The sequence below is a fragment of the Agelaius tricolor genome, unplaced genomic scaffold (genome assembly GCF_023055355.1).
Source record: "Agelaius tricolor isolate 1412-34295 unplaced genomic scaffold, bAgeTri1.0.p SCAF_10, whole genome shotgun sequence".
Classification (NCBI taxonomy): Eukaryota; Metazoa; Chordata; class Aves; order Passeriformes; family Icteridae; genus Agelaius; species Agelaius tricolor.
In genome coordinates this window covers 3,109,282-3,125,900 of record NW_027269270.1, presented here as the reverse complement: position 1 = coordinate 3,125,900, position 16,619 = coordinate 3,109,282, and the positions used below count along the sequence as shown (strand labels likewise).

General features: G+C 56.2%; 1 protein-coding gene across 1 annotated transcript; it reads left to right on the top strand.

Moving 5' to 3' along the window:
- Positions 1–1,530: 1,530 nt before the first annotated feature.
- On the top strand, positions 1,531–10,153 carry LSS (lanosterol synthase). The gene is made up of 22 exons (XM_071434410.1): positions 1,531–1,657; positions 1,777–1,954; positions 2,029–2,167; positions 2,245–2,353; positions 2,756–2,877; positions 3,167–3,263; positions 4,030–4,165; positions 4,346–4,454; positions 4,752–4,870; positions 5,247–5,344; positions 5,452–5,479; positions 6,033–6,089; positions 6,272–6,343; positions 7,033–7,083; positions 7,240–7,389; positions 7,724–7,820; positions 8,009–8,114; positions 8,340–8,405; positions 8,810–8,890; positions 9,178–9,348; positions 9,652–9,730; positions 9,817–10,153. Exons 1-22 carry the CDS (start codon positions 1,641–1,643, stop codon positions 10,006–10,008), a joined length of 2,274 nt encoding a protein of 757 aa, XP_071290511.1. The 5' UTR covers positions 1,531–1,640; the 3' UTR covers positions 10,009–10,153.
- The last annotated feature ends 6,466 nt before the right edge of the window (positions 10,154–16,619 follow it).

Here is a 16,619-nt window from a genome sequence, read left to right as displayed (position 1 = left end):
TCCAGGAGAAGTCCAGACACATCCAAAAAACATTTTGCTCTTTCTGAACACAGCCAGGGCTGAACTGAGTGATCTAAGCCTAGTTTATAAAACTAATAAAAAATTAATTCAGTAATTCTCACATAAAATCACTGTATCCTCTCCAGATAATCCCTGATGTTATTCTGGACGTGAAATGAGTGAAGACCTGTTTGTTAGAAGAGGAGTACTTTAATTTAAACTTCTACTGTGCATTATATACTGTAAGTATTAATGATTATAGAAGTATTAATAGTCATCTTCCTGTCCTGGGGTGTTGATGGGTGCCACATTTGTGAGTAGCTCTTTTGTCCCTGGGTATTGCACAGACATGGAGGGGTTTTTCTGCCAGTTTAATTTGGTCTGGTGCCACCTCTGTGGGAGGAGAGAAACCAGGTCACTGTGAAAGGCTGAAAGGAATTTATCACTCCATTTAAACAAGTGTATATTAAATGTCCACCCAGCCCTTCCAACAGCAAGTACAGCATCTGGGGTACAAACCCTCTTGCTCACTGGCCTGGGAAGGCAGTGATGGGTGTCAGGAGAGAGATGGGGACATGTCAGGAGGAGCTCTGGGACCAGACAGGAGGAGCTCTGCCATCTCCTCATGGACTGCTGTCCCATGGCATTACCTGCATGAAGGTGACACCCCTGAACCGTGCTGGAGGGACCAGGGCAGGGTTCATAGTGAAGATACCTGACTCACCTGCAGAGCACAACACAGTGTTTTATGGGTGTCAGCCCTGCCAGCCACTGCCCTCCTCACCAGGCTGGGCCCCGGTGTTTAGAGTGCCTGACACCCCAGGAAAGCAGAGCTGAGGACTGTGAGTCAGCAGCAGGGAAGCACGGGGGCAGCAAGAGCGTGGGCACACCGCGTCAGGGTGTGCTGTGCCCATGGCTGGCACTGCTCCCTGACACACCTCCCAGCCCCACTGTGCTCATGGCTGGCACTGCTCCCTGACACATCTCCCAGCCCCACTGTGCCCATGGCTGGCACTGCTCCCTGACACATCTCCCAGCCCCACTGTGCCCATGGCTGGCACTGCTCCCTGACACATCTCCCCAGCCCCACTGTGCCCATGGCTGGCACTGCTCCCTGACACACCTCCCAGCCCCACTGTGCTCATGGCTGGCACTGTTCCCTGACACATCTCCCAGCCCCACTGTTCCCATGGCTGGGCCGGCGTTGTTTTGTTATTTCCATTAACGATGGAAACCACACGCCTGGACTTTGGGGAGGCACGGAGGCGGGGACAGTCGTTCCAGGGGCTGGCGCTGTCACCCAAAGGGACGGTTCGGCTGTCAGGGTCTGTGAGGGGGATGGCACTCCTGTGCCGCGGGCAGACGGAGTGGGAGTGAGAAGTCGAGCCTCGGCAGCTGGCGGGGCGATGTCCCATGGCAGGAGGGGACGGGACGGGACGGGAAGAGATGGGGCGGGCCGGGAGATGGGGCGGGCCGGGGCCGTGGCCGGGAGGAGATGGGGCGGGCCGGGGACGGGAGATGGGGCGGGCCGGGGCGGGCTGGGGGCCGGCCGGGGCGGGCCGGGGACCGCCATTGGCTGCCGCCTGTGAGGCGATGTGGGACCAGCCGGCGCGGCCCCGGTGCTGGGATCGGTAGCGGCGATGGCGGCGGACGGCGTGTGAGTCCCGGCGCTGGGATGGAGAGCGGCAGCGGCGCTGGCGGGGGGCACTGGGTGGATCCCGGCGGTGGGGTCGGGAGCGGGGTGCCTCCGCGGCTTACGGTGCCCGTGTCCGGCAGGGCGCTTCGGCGGCGCGGCGGCCCTCGGCGCTCGGCGGCGGCCACGGAGCTGCCGGCCTGGCGGCTGCGCTGCGAGGGTGGGCGGCAGCTCTGGCGCTACCTGGGCGATGGCGAAGGCGATGTCGCGGAGCGGCGAGCGCAGACGGCGCTGGAGCAGCACAGCCTCGGGCTGGACACGGTGCGGGGGGCCCGGGCCGGGGCGGCGGGGCCGTGCCCGGGGCGCGCCGCTGAGGTGGCCCTGTCTCCCCACAGGGCGCGACGCTGCGGACGCTGCCGGCGGCCGGCTCGGCCCGGGACGCGGCCCGCAACGGGATGCGGTTCTACGCGGCGCTGCAGGCCGAGGATGGGCACTGGGCGGGCGATTACGGCGGGCCGCTGTTCCTGCTGCCAGGTAAGCCTGGGCACCTGTCCACGGGTGAGTGCCCTGGGATTCGGCTCTCTACAGTGCCCGCCTGTCTGGTCATCCAGGTCTCCTCATCACCTGCCACACGGCCAAAATCCAGCTGCCCGAGGGGTTCCGGAAGGAGATGGTGCGCTACCTGCGCTCTGTGCAGCTCCCGGACGGAGGCTGGGGCTTGTGAGTACCAGGGATGCTTCTCTGGGTGATGGCAGCTCCAAGGTGCAGGATTTAGAGCTGCTGTCAGATCTGCCCAGGCTCAGGGAGGGGGACTCATCATGTGTGATAGCTGTGAGTGGTTGGAGTTGCTCGTGCAGCACTCCACATACACTGTTTGTCACAGAGGTGGCCATAGCATCAAGTCTGGCCACATCTCCTCTGGGGCACTATATCCCAAAGCAACATGTGTGACAGGGTAGTGCAGAGCAATGTTTACTCCTCTATTAGTCAGTCCCTCTTTTCCGAACTCACCCCTGGCATCCCACTTCACCCTGACAAAGACAGCCCTGTGCAGTGGCTTGTGTCTGGCTAATGGCAATAGCTGACTAATGGATGTGGTGTTTCTGTATATGCTTCTGACAGACATGTGGAAGATAAATCAACAGTGTTTGGCACAGCCCTCAACTACGTAGCCTTGAGGATCCTGGGGATCGGACCAGATGACCCTGACGTTGTGCGGGCCCGTGTCAACCTGCACAGCAAAGGTCAGCCATGGGGCTGGTACACTGGTGAGAGAGTCTGGCCACACCTGAGGGCTGTAGGGAGCACTGAGGGCTGCCAGGCAGTGGAAGAACTGTTGTTCTTACTTGCCTTTCGTGGCAACTGTATTTTCAATTAATGATGGGAAGCTGTGTTGCATTTTTGTGCCATTGCCTGCTTGCCTTGCTTTGGGACATGTATCCCAGCCTGAGTAATGTGCTCCCAAACACAGAGAAGAAAGCTGGGAGCTGGCATGGCTGTGTTAACCCTGAAAGCTGCTACTGTTCTGTGCAGGAGGTGCTGTGGGAATCCCTTCCTGGGGCAAGTTTTGGCTGGCTGTCTTGAACGTTTACAGCTGGGAGGGAATGAACACGCTTCTCCCAGAGATGTGGTATGTGCCCCCCTCACTGTGGAGAGAGGAGCTGGTGTCAGTCCTGCCACCAGCCTCCACCCAGAACTGTGCCAGGTGCTGGTGATTGCTGGGATAACTCCAGCTACAGCCAGGAACTGGAGGTGCTCAGGCTGCTTGTCAGCTGAGAGCCAGCAGCAGGCCAGGTGGATAGCACTGAACACTGCATCCAAGGGAGATGCCAGAGCACAGCCCTGTTAGCATTTCCCACAGGATCCCTCACACATTCATGTGCTCCCTGCCTGCCACCAGTATCTTCCAGCAGCCAGAACTGGGCCCTAGCAGGAAGGGACAGCCACATGTGAGGCTGCCAGCCCTAAACCTTGCTTGTACCCTCTCTGAATACTCAGAGGGCTGCTGGGTGTCAGAGATGGAAAGTGTCTGACACTATCCCCAGAGGAATTTGGGGGCTGCACAGTACCAAGGGCTGCTGGTGCTTTGTCAGCAAATGCCATTAACTGTCAGTGCAGGCCTCTGCCTTCAACATCCCATGTGATTGAACTAGCTTCTCACCTTCCTCTTTGAGCTTGAGGTCCTCCCTGCCCTGTGTCAGCTGGGCCTGGAGTGGTGTCAGGAGGGGAATGCTCCTGGTGGAGTGGGAATCTGAGCAGGTCCAGGCTGTGTGTATATCCCTTACTGCAGGGGACAAGGAAAGGCCTGCCCTTCTCTGGGCATTCCACACAACATCTCTCCAGTGGCCCTTGGCCTTCCTTGTTCCTCAGAGCAGCACTTTCTCTATTGCAACCAGGCTGCTTCCCACATGGTTTCCAGCGCATCCGTCGCGGCTCTGGTGTCACTGCCGCCAGGTTTACCTTCCCATGAGCTACTGCTATGCTAAGCGTCTGTCAGCAGAAGAGGACGAGCTCATACAGAGCCTGAGGCAGGTAAGGAGGGAGCTGATCCCACTGGACAAGGATACATGGCTCTGTGGCCACCTGCTGTGCTGGCCATGCTCTTGTGAGCCATCCTCTCCTAAGCTGCAGGGTGTCTGAGCCAGCTCCCAGCAGTGCCTGCCCCAGGTGCTGCTCCTGGCTGGCCAGGCTGCCCTTTGCTCTCTGCTGCAGGAGCTGTACGTGCAGGACTACGGCAGCATAGACTGGCCAGCACAGAGGAACAACGTGGCTGCCTGTGACGTGTACACCCCGCACAGCTGGCTGCTGGGTGCTGCCTACGGTGAGTGCAGGGGCTGCTGCCAGGAAAACTGAGGCTTAGGGTCTACTACCAGCTACTGGTGTATGCCCTGCAGCTGGGATGGAGACTGGAACTATGTGATCCATGGGATTCTCCATCCCTGAGAGCAGCAGGGCCTTGTGCTCATGTCCTCAGGCCACTCTGGGGCAGAGCTTTGCTCCGTCCTGATGCTTGTTGGTCGATGGTTGTTGTGTGAGTTGGGGTGCAGCCTGCCACAGCAAGTGAATCTGGCTGCACAGGGTGGGTTTTTTCACTGCATGTCCCTTTCTTCTCCTGCAGCCATCATGAACATGTATGAAGCTCACCACAGCACCCACCTGCGGCAGCGAGCCGTCACAGAGCTGTATGACCACATCAAGGCTGATGACAGATTCACCAAGTGCATCAGCATTGGGCCGGTAGGACACTTGCTCTTAGTCCCTTAGTGTCTCTTTGTTCTTCAAGGACCAGCTTGTGCAGGTGTGGCATGTAATAATCACCAAGTCTTGCTCAACTCCTCCTGCTCCTGATGCTCAAGAGCTTAAGGCTAGCAGGGCACAGGAGATGCAGAGGGCATGGGGACAGCTGTGGCCCTGGTGAGGAGTATCTCTCCTTGAGGTCCAGGGAGATGATCTCATGGCACCTGCCCTGCTAACTCAGCTGTGCTGGGTGATGTCACATTGGGATCAAGGCTGAGACAACCTCTGGATGGCTTTGTGTTGAGTGGGTTGGGATGTATGTTTCTGGGGCTGGAAGAAGCTTTTTCCAGAGCAGTGACAGTGCTCCTCTTGGCAGATCTCCAAGACAATCAACATGCTAGTTCGCTGGTTCGTGGAAGGGAAGGACTCTCCAGCTTTTCAGGAGCATGTTTCCAGGATCCCTGACTATCTCTGGTAAGGGCTGAGTGTGTCCATCTGGCACAGCACACCATGCCTCCTGACATGCCTCCTGGTGCTCCCACTGTGCCTGTGCTGCAGCACTGTGCTCTCTCCTCCCACAGGCTGGGCCTCGACGGCATGAAGATGCAGGTGAAGTGCTGTAGGAGTTCAGCTGTGACTGAAGGGACCCTGGTGTGCTGGGGCAACCTGTGGAGTAATGGGATAGAGTGTTCATCCCAGGCCTGAGCTCCTGGCATCTCACCTCTAGTGCCTGGTGGCCTTCTCACTGCCATTTCCCCCAGCTGTGCCAGGAGGGGCTACTGTCTGTCCTGCTAGTTTGCCTCCCTGTGGCATTCTGTCCATCCTCATGAGTCCTGGGAGAAGGGCAGGAGAAAGCCAGGCCCCTGATTCTCAGTGCAGGCTGAGCTCTGCTTCTCTCAGAGCCATTGTGTCCTGCTGTTCCTTGATGCTAGCCACCTCTCCTGCCTTGGCTATGCTCAGAGCAGACAGAAGCAGCTGTCTCATTTTGTGCTCCCTTGCTGTCCCTTGACCTGCTGCATCTGTCCTCTCTGTGCCAGCACAGGATGACATAGGAAGGAGCTGTTGGGGCTAATGCAGGAGGGATGTGCTGTCCCATAGTCCCCACAGCTGGGTCAGGCTGCTGCTAGCATCTGCCTCTCACTATCCATTTTCTCTCTTCCAGGGCACAAATGGATCCCAGCTCTGGGATACTGCTTTTGCCATCCAAGCCTTCCTGGAGGTAATGCACCCTTCAGTGCTGCCTTGGGAAAATCATCTCTGCTCATGAGTCCCCAAGTACCAGAGCTCCTGCTGTGCACCCCCTTGGAGCTCTGTTCTGGCCTGGCATGGTGTGACTGAGCTGGGAAAGCATGGCTGGCTACAGCCCCTTGCTGACTGCTCACTGTGCATCTCTATTTCTAGGCAGAAGCCCAGGAGATGCCTGAATTCACCTCCTGCCTCCAGAACGCCCATGGATTCCTCCAGTTCTCCCAGGTGAGCAGAGCTGGTCAGTGGTGTCTCACACACTGCCTGTGCAGGCCTGGCTGTTGCTCAGAACCCTGTTGGATGCATCTGTTGCCTTCTGAAGAGAGTTTCTGAAGGGCTGACTAGCAAAGTCCCAGGCCCAGCCTCCTGTTTTCTACTCCCTGTTTTCAGGGAACCATCTTTGAAGCTTGGAGAGGACCTTAGCAAGGCCCAGGGATGCTTGGGTTGTCTGCCTGAGCTTAGAGGGGCTGGAAAACTGAGAGCTTAGGCTTATTTGCCCTTCATCTTTGAGGTACCCTTCTGGGAAACCCAGGATCATTGGATAGTGACTGTACGATAGCGACTGTATGAGCTCAGCTTCTGCTCGCCAGGCCAGCAGGGGCTCAAGGTGAGGGTCATTGTCACCAACAGCTAGATGCATATGCAGTCACCAGTCTTGTTTGTGGTGCTGCTGCATTGGAAGCAGATGGTTCCCTGGCAGGCAAGCTCCCAAAGGGGGCTTTAGAAACACTTGCTGAAATCAGGCAAAAAGGTGATTTCTCCCTGCTCCAGAGCTGACCTCTTTTCTGTCTACTTCCCTCAGTGGAAGGCAGGTACTGTCCACTTCCACATGGAAAAACCACCTGCAATGGTTTCAGCCCATGATCCTGCAGCCAGGCACCTCCAGGCTGCTCTCACTTGTTGCTTGTCTCCTGCAGATCCCCGAGAACCCACCTGACTACCAGAAGTATTACCGCCATATGAACAAGGTACAATGGCTGGCACTGGTCTCTCAAGGACTCATCACTGTCACAGGGATTTGGGCAGAGGGAACAGGAATCAGGGGCAGCACCTGCTCTCTTCCAAGAATAGAGTGGCTGAGGGAAAGTGATCCTGCTCCCTAAGCCCACCTGATCCTTTTCCAGGGTGGCTTCCCCTTCAGCACGCGGGACTGCGGCTGGATCGTGGCAGACTGCACAGCAGAGGGGCTGAAGGCAGTAATGCTGCTGCAGGAGAAGTGTCCCTTCATAGCCAAGCCTGTGCCTGCTGAGCGCCTCTTTGATGCTGTGAATGTGGTAAGAGCTGCAACAATTAGGCCAAGGGACATGCAGGACTGTAAGAGAAGCCAAAGCCCAAGGAATTGTTAGATCTGGTATTAGATCTGGTTAGATCTGAGTTAGTGTGAGGCCTGGTGTGGCAGCACTCTTGTGATTCAGAGCTGCCTGTGTCACCTAATGTCGTGTGATGGCCTAGATTGGGCTTGCTTTGTCACAGTGGTTTGAGACCTGTGTTTTCTGCCTGCCCCATAGACCTGTAGGTCTGACTTTATCCTCACTGCTGGCTTGGGGGCAGACTGGAGTAGTGCTGCCCCTGAGGTTGTACCACCCCCCTCTCTGCTTGTCTGGGCAGTTGCTGAGCATGAGGAACCCAGATGGAGGCTTTGCCACATATGAAACCAAGCGAGGAGGCCACTTACTGGAGCTGCTGAACCCCTCGGAGGTGTTTGGTAAGGGCAGCTCTGGGGCTTGGTTGTCCTGCCCACTGAGAAGGGACAGAGTGGCCTGGGCTCACCATGCCCAGCGGGTGCCTGGCAGGGGATCAGTGTGCCCTGGCTCTGGGACAGGCTGGCAGTGGCCGGCCTGCAGGCTTGCTCACACAGGGGCTGTGGCACTGATACCCACTGCCTGCTGACAGGTGACATCATGATTGACTACACATACGTGGAATGCACATCAGCTGTCATGCAGGCACTGAGACACTTCCAGAGCCAGTTCCCTGAGCACCGAGCCCTGGAGATCAGGTGAGGCACTGAGATGAGAGCTGGGCAGGGGAGAAGGCAGGCTCACTGTCCCAAGCTGCCTGCCATGGCCTCCTGAACAATGTAGCTGCCTGTCTGCATGCTCTTGTCTCTTGTGCCCTCCAATAATGGGACCCATCCAAGCCTCAGAGGGGCTGATGGAGCCCCCAGTGAAGCAAACACTGGGTTTGAGCTGCTTCTGAAGTGGATGACTTCTTTCCTGTCCAGGGAGACTCTGCAGAAGGGCCTGGATTTCTGTCGCAAGAAGCAGCGAGCGGATGGGTCCTGGGAAGGGTAGGTGGTGTTGCCAGCACCCCATTTCCTTCTGGCTGCCCCAGTGGGAGAGGGATCATCATGGCAAGCGTTCCTGGCTGGCAGGATCTGTGGGAGGGAAAGGAAGGGCTGATCCTCCTCTAGCTGCTGTGCTTTGCTCTCAGTTACTCTCCCTCCAGCCCAGGTAGAACAGATGAAGACCCAGAGAAGGTTGGGGTGGCTCCAGCTCCTTGTGGTCCCAGTTCAGCTGACACTTGAGTTAGCTGGGAGCAGGTGCTGGTGGGACTGGGCATGGTTGGGTCATAGGGGAAGGCAAGCTACAGCTCTGTGCCTGGCTCTGCTCTTCTGTGAACACAGCTGCATTGCAGCCTGCCTCTCCCTGGGGCATTGCACCCCTGACAGTGCTGCTCTCCTCTTCTTCCTAGGAGCTGGGGGGTTTGTTTCACCTATGGCACCTGGTTTGGTCTGGAGGCGTTTGCCAGCATGCAGCACACATACCACAACGGGTGAGAAGGGAACGTCTGGGTGCCCTACCCCTACCCTACCTCCTGGGTCAGGGTAGGACTCAGTGGTGGGGCTGGATGGATCCCTGGCTGTGCATGGACTCTCCTACCTCAGGGACTGCTCCTCCCAAATCCTGTGCCTGCAGTATGGCCAAGGCACTTGCTGCCTCACCCTCAAAGTCAGGGCAGTCCCAGCCATGGGCACTGCTTCTCTTTTTAGCCGAGAACTGTGGGCGTCCAAACACTCTCTGTCCCCAGTCCTGTGTTGATTCTGGCCCCCATCCCTGCAGGACTGTCTGCCAAGAGGTGGCCCAGGCCTGCCAGTTCCTCATCTCCAAGCAGATGGCAGATGGAGGGTGGGGAGAGGATTTTGAGTCCTGCGAGCAGCGCACATACGTGCAGAGTGCTGAGTCACAGATCCACAACACCTGCTGGGCCCTGCTGGGGCTCATGGCTGTCAGGTAAGAGTAGCCCCAGTGCTCAGGGAGAAGAGATCAAGCTGGGCTGGGTGGCCTTGGGCCTGGCTGATGTGACCCAGTGCAAAGCAAAGCTTTTGATCATGACTGCAGGCCTCTAGCCTGGGAAAATGGTGCCGTATTCATAATATTTAGTGTCTTGGGGTTGTGGGGAGCCCTTCCCAAAGCACTCAGTATGCCTGAGGCAAGCTCGGGGCAGCCTGGAGGTGGTTGAGCTCCCCAGACACGTGGATGAGGGTTTGCAGATGGTCTGGATAAAGATGCTTACATTTCCCTTGTGCTTTGTAGGTACCCTGACATCAGTGTGCTGGAAAGGGGCATTAAAGTGTTGATGGATAAGCAGCTGCCCAACGGGGACTGGCCTCAGGTATATCTTGAGTCTTTCCAAGAAGTTCCTGAATGTGCAGCAGGCCCCTGTCACTCATAGCATTCTGCTCTCTGCTTGTCTCCCAGGAGAACATTGCAGGGGTGTTCAACAAGTCGTGTGCCATCAGTTACACCGCGTACCGCAACATCTTCCCCATCTGGACGCTGGGGCGGTTCTGCCGGCTGCATCCCAAGAGCCCCCTGGCTGGGCAGCTGCCAGCCAGAGCCAGCCCCTCGGCTGGGGCAGGCCAGGAGGAGCAGGGAGCCCTGTCTGCTTGAACCTGGGACACTGGGGATGCCACGGCCCCCGACTTGTCTTGGATCCCTGAGTCTGCACGGGGCCGTGGCGGTGTGTGTTGCATGGGACAGCTCCATGCTGACCTTAGCATGTGGACTGCTGCCTCTGCCAGGGAAGGGTGCTGTGCCGGTGCTGCAGAGCCTCTGCTTGCTGTTGAACCTCTTCTAAACATTCCCTTTCTAAGGTTTTTTCCAGGTATGTTCTCCATCCCCAGATGGGGAGTGAAGTGCCTTTTCAGACCATTTTGAAGATCAGATGAAGCTGCCGAGCTGTGTTGTATTCCACATTTGGACAGACTCTCATCCTGGGTTGCAAGGCTGCCTTTATTGTCACAGGCTGTCTGTCTATACCAAGAGTGTGGGATTTGGGGTCTCCCCTGTGCCCACCATTGGGGCTTGGGGGGCACTGCCCAATCCCTGCTGAGCTGACCTCTGTACTGTGGGTGCCAGCGATGGCCTTTGAGTTACTCGCTCTACCCTGGAGCCTGTGCTGGAGGGGAAGGACACCTGTCCTCCCCCAGATGTATGAGAAAAGGAGTGCTTTGCTTAATTTTCTTACTGCTTTGCTTAATTTTCTTATTGTTCTGTCCCCCAGCTGGTGGCACCTAGCTTCCCCAGGTGAAGTCACCAGCAGCCCTTGGAGAAGGGGCAGCTGAAGCAGAAAGCTGTGAGGTGGTTGGCATCATGGCACAGCCTGAGCCCCAGGGCTCCAGGCTTCCTCCAACTCAGACCATGGTGCTGTGGGGCATTCACAGGTCATTGTCAGAGCTGGAAGTCAGATGGGATAATAAATTGCTAAGGGTGATGCAAGAGGAACTTCACTGTGTTCTCCTTTCTGTCTGCTAGTGTGTGTCCCAGGCAGAGGGGAGCTGGCACAGCAGCCTCACGTCCTGTGGCTTGGGTTGCCTGTCCCCACATGTATGAGCAGCATATCCACCAAACCATGCTGGGAGCCTGTGCCTCCTCTAATGCATTTAGCCACAGAAAAATGTAATCAAGGAAGCAGCTCACTAAAGGGGAATGATCACTTCCCTCATCCTCCTGCTTATGCTCATGCAGATAAGCAAGACAGAAAAACTTACTGATTTAAGAAGAATCAGCTCAGGCTGTCTCAACTCAGCCCTGTTTGCCTTTTCCAAATTATGGACATCTTTACACCTGTCTGTGATATTACTCTGCATTTAAATTCCTTCTTGCTGAAACTGAATTATTCAAGTGTCATGCAGTGATGTGTCTTGAGAGGACGTGGCTGTGTGGATTTCACCTATTGTTAAAATCTGCTCCAAGCTGCAATTTTGGATTGAGCACTGCAGATTTTTGGATTGAGCACTTCTCTCTGCAGAAGAGATCAAGGAGATACAGGATATATTCAGTACAATTCTTGTTTGATAGAAACTGCTTCTTCCAAGAGTCCTCTGACACTCTTCCCAGGGATCTTCTAGAGTGTTTTGATTTCTGATTTCAGAGATCCCAGGTGTCAGTCCTAGACTATTCCCAGGATGTTACCTGAGGTGATTTTTCTCCTTTGGAGAAACTCTCAGCTCTGGAATCTATTCAAGATTCATCCCAGGCATCTGGAGTCATTTGATCTATGGTTTTAGGACCTGACATCCTGGGTGGCAACCCCAGACTTCCAAGAAAACTTTCTGAGATTATTTTTCTGGTTTGGAAGAAATCCGTTTGTGTTTCTCAGGAGTTGCAGCACATGAAAAGAGAGATACAAATGCAGACTGGTTTTTATACATGCAATAAAAAGAGATCAAAGATTTAGCCATGACCATGGTGATCCTAAGCACTGTCTCTTGACATGATGCCACCCACTTTGTCCCACATGGACTTGCAATGTCATGGTACACTAGGAGAAGGCAAGTGACCCTCAGGGTCTGTACAGGGATCAATACTGTGTAATATTTTTATGAATGACATGGATGAAGGGATCAAGAACACCCTCAGCCAGTTTGCAGATGATGCCAAGCTGAGGGTGCAATGCCACACCTGAAGGACTGAATGATGTAGAGGGACCTGGACAAGCTCTGGAAGTGGCCCATGGAAGCCACTTGAGGTTCAACAAGGCCAAGTGCTGATGCTGCACCTGGGTGAGGGCAACCCCCAGCATCAATCTAGCTTGGGGGAAGAAGGGATTGAGAGCAGCCCTGCCAAGGAGGACCTGTGGGTACTGGTGGGTGAGAGCTGGACATACCTCGGCCATGGGTGCTCACCCCTAGAAACCAACCCTGTCCTGGGCTGATCCCACAGCGTGGGCAGAAGGACAGGGGTTCAGGGTGAGACCTGAACACCTGCAAAGCTGTAGGAACACAGTTTGGGGTAATTGGGAGTGGGGCTGTGGCTGAGCCTTATCCTCAATGGGCACAGCTGTGAAAAGCAGGTGAGCAGCACTGACAGCAATGAGCCATGGAGTGCCCAGGGGCACTGAGCAACCACCAAAGGGAACAGAGGGCACACAGGTGCAGTGCATCAACAGGAGGGGATAAAAGGCTGGGCTGAAAAACAAGAAGGGGCAGATGCTTGCAACCTGCTGAAGAGGTAGGGTGTTACTCTGTGTGGGTTGGAACTTTCTGAAATTGTGTGGTGATGCTCTGTGTATGGTGGCTGTCTCAACTGCTGTATGTGCTGTGACATGTGCTGCGACACAGAACTGCCTCCAGCCCTGGGGCTTAGCACAGGAAGGACATGGAGCTGTTTGAGCAAATCCAAAGTAGACCACAGAGATATTCCAAGGGCTTGAGCCCTCTCCTGTGAGGAAAGGGTGAGAGCTGAGGGTGTTCAGCTTGGAGAAGGAAAGGCTCCAGTGAGACCTTAGAGCCTCTTCCAGTGCCTAAAGGGCTTCCAAGAGAGACTAAGACGGGCTTTGGACAAGTGTCTGGAGGGCCAGGACAACAGGGGAATGGCTTCATACTGCCAGAGGGCAAGGTTAGATGGGATATTAGGAAGAAATTCTTCCCTATTAGAGTGCTGAGGGCCTGGCACAGGCTGCCCAGAGAAGCTGTGGCTGCTCTGGAGCCCTAGAAGTGTCCAAGGCCGGGTTTGGATGGGACTTGGAGCAGCCTGGTCTGGTGGAAGTCGTCCTTGTCTGTGGCAGGGGGGTGCAATGACTCAATGACTTTATGACCAACTACTGCTGAGCATGCAGCACTGCCAAGCAATGGGAGACAATGAGGCAGCAATGGCCTGAGGATGGGGATGTGCTTCAGGCTTCAGTTCTCTGAGGGGGAAGATGAGGCAGGAGCCTGCTGACTGCTCACATCTTCTACACAACACTGTCCTCTCTGAGCAGGAAGGCTCCTGCCAGGACAGAAGGAGGCTCCCAGATGTCCACCCTATATCCTACCTAACCCACCCAACAGCATCCCCTCTGGGACAAAGGCTTCCCTCCTCTCAGGACAGAAGGAAACTGCGGATCACCCCTTTGACCCTACAAAAACCATTCTGGGCAGGAAGGCTCCTGTCCCTCCAGAACAGGCACTGAGATTTTGGGCAGGAAGGAACAGAAGACTTGTGGCTAACTGTAGCATCTCAGGTGGGTGAGGGGGAAACTGGGATGCCACGGGAGGACACCCTTGTTTGAGAGACACCCTGAAACTCTTCCCCACAGTCCTCTGGTTTCCTCTGGTTCTGTATGTTAATAAGCTCAATGACATCATCCCTGTTCTCCTCCCCAGTTCTGGAAAGGTCCCTGTCTCTAGCTTCCCCATTGGCTTACCCTTGTAGACACTCCTCCACTGTATCCCCATTGGTTATTTCCTCCTTACCCCACCTTCCTTCCACCCCTAGTCCCTTTAGCCATTGGCCCTCAGATTGTGATACCCTGCCTACTCCTGACTGTTTATAAACCCTGAACCCGCCTTTGGTCGGGGCTTTTCTATCCCTGAATCTCTTCAGTGTGCTTGTTATTAAACCACCCACAGAATTGGAACTTTGATACAAAAAGCCTCTCCTGCTTTCTCCATTGGTCTGTGTTTATCAACTGACTGTGTGAGGGTCTGGTGCCTGCCTGAGCTATCCACCTTCTCCAGAGAAAGACGCTCTCGGGAGGGTGGCTGGCTGGGCATCATCTGCCATGCAGTCACAGCTAACTGCCCCTTCTACCCAAGAGGATCCTTCCAGGCACAAAGGCTCTTGCTCCCCCAGGGCAGGAGCTGTGGTTTTGGGCAAGGCAGCAGCCATGGACAGCGTCAGCCTGTACCAGCTGTTGGATTCTGCTATCGAGGGCGAGGCTGGCATCAACTTTGCAGTCCTGTGAAAACTTCTGCAGGCCATGCTGGAGCAGCAGGAGCTCCCCCAGCAGCTCCCCCTACTCATGGTCTGCCCACTTCCTTAGCAGTGCTTGTCACTGTCCTCCCTGCGCAGGCATTGTTTGAACCTGTGGCAGCAGGTCTTTGCCTTTCAGATGGGATTCTGTGGTCCAGCACGGAGCCTGGCTTGGGCAGGAGGTGCTGGATCCATTCCTGCTGGCCTGGCTGTGTGATGGACTCCACAGGGCAGGATGAGGGATCCTAAGCCATGGGTTTGTGCTAGGGTCTCCACGAGGGGGTGGGCAAGATGAACACAGAACAATCCAGCATGGAGCAGGACATAAAGATGATAGGGCAAAAACTTGGCCAGCTGAGCTGCCACCTGTTCCCCCAGGAGGGAGTTGAATGCCCACCCCCTCCTCAGGGACTCTTCCACAGCTGCTGCTGCCAGCACTTCCCAGGGGACAGAGCAGCATTGGTGCTCCGGGCCACAGCTCCCGTGTCTGTGTGAGGCCCCTGCGAGTGTGCCGGCCACCCAGCACCGGGACTGGTCCCAAAGAGGCTGTGGCAGGGCCTGTGGAAGGCCCCGGTGCCCTTCCTGCTCTGCTGCCTTGGCAGCTGTGGGGGCTTGTTCTGCTGCCCTGAGCAGGCAGAGCAGAGCAGCAGCTGCTTCTTGTTTGGGTTGTTGCAAAAGTTCCTGCTGGGCTGTGTCTTCAACACTTGGGGCAAGGTCTTGCCTGCAAGCTGGGGCAGTTTGGGTGGGGTGGGGGTGTCCCCAGGGCACGTGGAGGTGTGTCCTGGGGCTCTCTGTGACTCAGTGCACTGTGGTCACCATGGGATGGAATGGAATGGGACAGAGTGTGCAAGGGTGACCCTTTGTGACACGTCATGCCATAGGTGCTGGTGATGCCACGGCCACACCACAGTGCTCGGTGCACGCTGTGAAACAGAGCAGTGCTGTAAGGAGCCCCCACACAGCCACATTGTTCCTTGCTTTTCCAAGTGTTCTCTGTGGAGGTCATCTTGAGGCCAGACTGTGGGGCTCACTGACCCATAGCCTTCCCAAGGTTTCTCTGCTGCAGGTGCCCTGAAGGGCAGTCTGTCGGACTTGCAGACCCAGAGCCTTTACAGGATGTTTCCTGTCACTGTGGCAGGAGGCCTTCAGGCCAGACTGCAGGACTTAGTGTCCTGTGGCCATTCCAAGCCTTCTCTCTTGTAGCTTTCTTCAAGGCACAGCGGCAGCCCTTGCTGCCCTGCAGCTTTTCCAAGGCGTCTGTCCTGCAACTTGCCCTAAATCCCAACCTAGACATGGCAGAGAGACCTCCCACCCCACCCAAGAAGGTGGAAAATTGCCCTTGTGGTGCCGCACTCCAGCGACGTGCTGACTTGGAGCAGCTCCAGCTGCTGCAGCAGAGTGAGTCAAAGAGCTGGGACACAGGGCTGGCCTGCAGCCAGCTTCACCCTGCCCCATGTCATCCCTTCCCTGTGGACATGCCCATGGATAGGAAAAAAGAGGGGCTGGGGCTGGCCCCGCTGGCATCCTGGGGCTGTCCCTGCCCGGGGAGATTGCAGGGCTGGGCTGTGTTCTCTGGCCTCTCCTGCAGCTCTTCAGCTCTGGCATTCCTTGCTCTTTGCCAGATGCAGCCAAGGACCCGACACAAGGGCTAGATCCTGCCCGTAGCTGCTGGCACTCTGTAGGCCAGGTACTGAGAGCCATCCCCTCCTTCTCAGCCGAGCATCAGCATTGGAGTACTCCATGGATCGTGCCTCTCTTCCCTATTGTTCCTTCTTTTGCAGAAGTTTACAAACCTCCCTTGGTGTCGAGAGATGATCGCCATGTTCACCAAGGATGCAGCAGAGCCTGGCCCCACAGCCCCTCAGAGCATACCTCCTGCTCCCAGCCTGGATCAGTTTGGGGAGAGAGTAGTCTCCAGTCCAAGTCAAGTAAGCAGCCTGTGGCCAGGGCTGGGTGTCCCAGGAGTGGCGTGGCACCTCAAGCCTTTGGGGCCCGGCCCAATGTGGTGGGAAGGGGAAGCACTTCTCAGGGCAAGCTGGGTAAGTTGCTGCTCTGGCAGCTCTCCCAAGTCTCCCCGTGCCTTCTGCAGGTGCCAGGCTTTGTTAGGAACATGCACCAGAGGCTGGCGTCCAATGAGCCTCCAGACGACTGGCTGTTCATGGACATCCTGCGGCTGACTGAGGCACACCCCACTGATGTGGCAGTGACCCTGCTGCGCTGTGCCCCGTCATGTGACAGGTACAGGGCCTGCCTGCTTGAGGGCTCAGGCCTAACCCTGTGCAGCCAGTCCAATGGGCTCTGCAAAACAGGCAGAGAGTTACTGG

Bases quoted from the DNA above. Each gene is read 5' to 3' on its own strand.
- LSS (XM_071434410.1), top strand. The intron at 6,090-6,271 runs GTAATGCACCCT...CTCTATTTCTAG, and splicing joins CCATCCAAGCCTTCCTGGAG to GCAGAAGCCCAGGAGATGCC. The intron at 6,344-7,032 runs GTGAGCAGAGCT...TGTCTCCTGCAG, and splicing joins GATTCCTCCAGTTCTCCCAG to ATCCCCGAGAACCCACCTGA.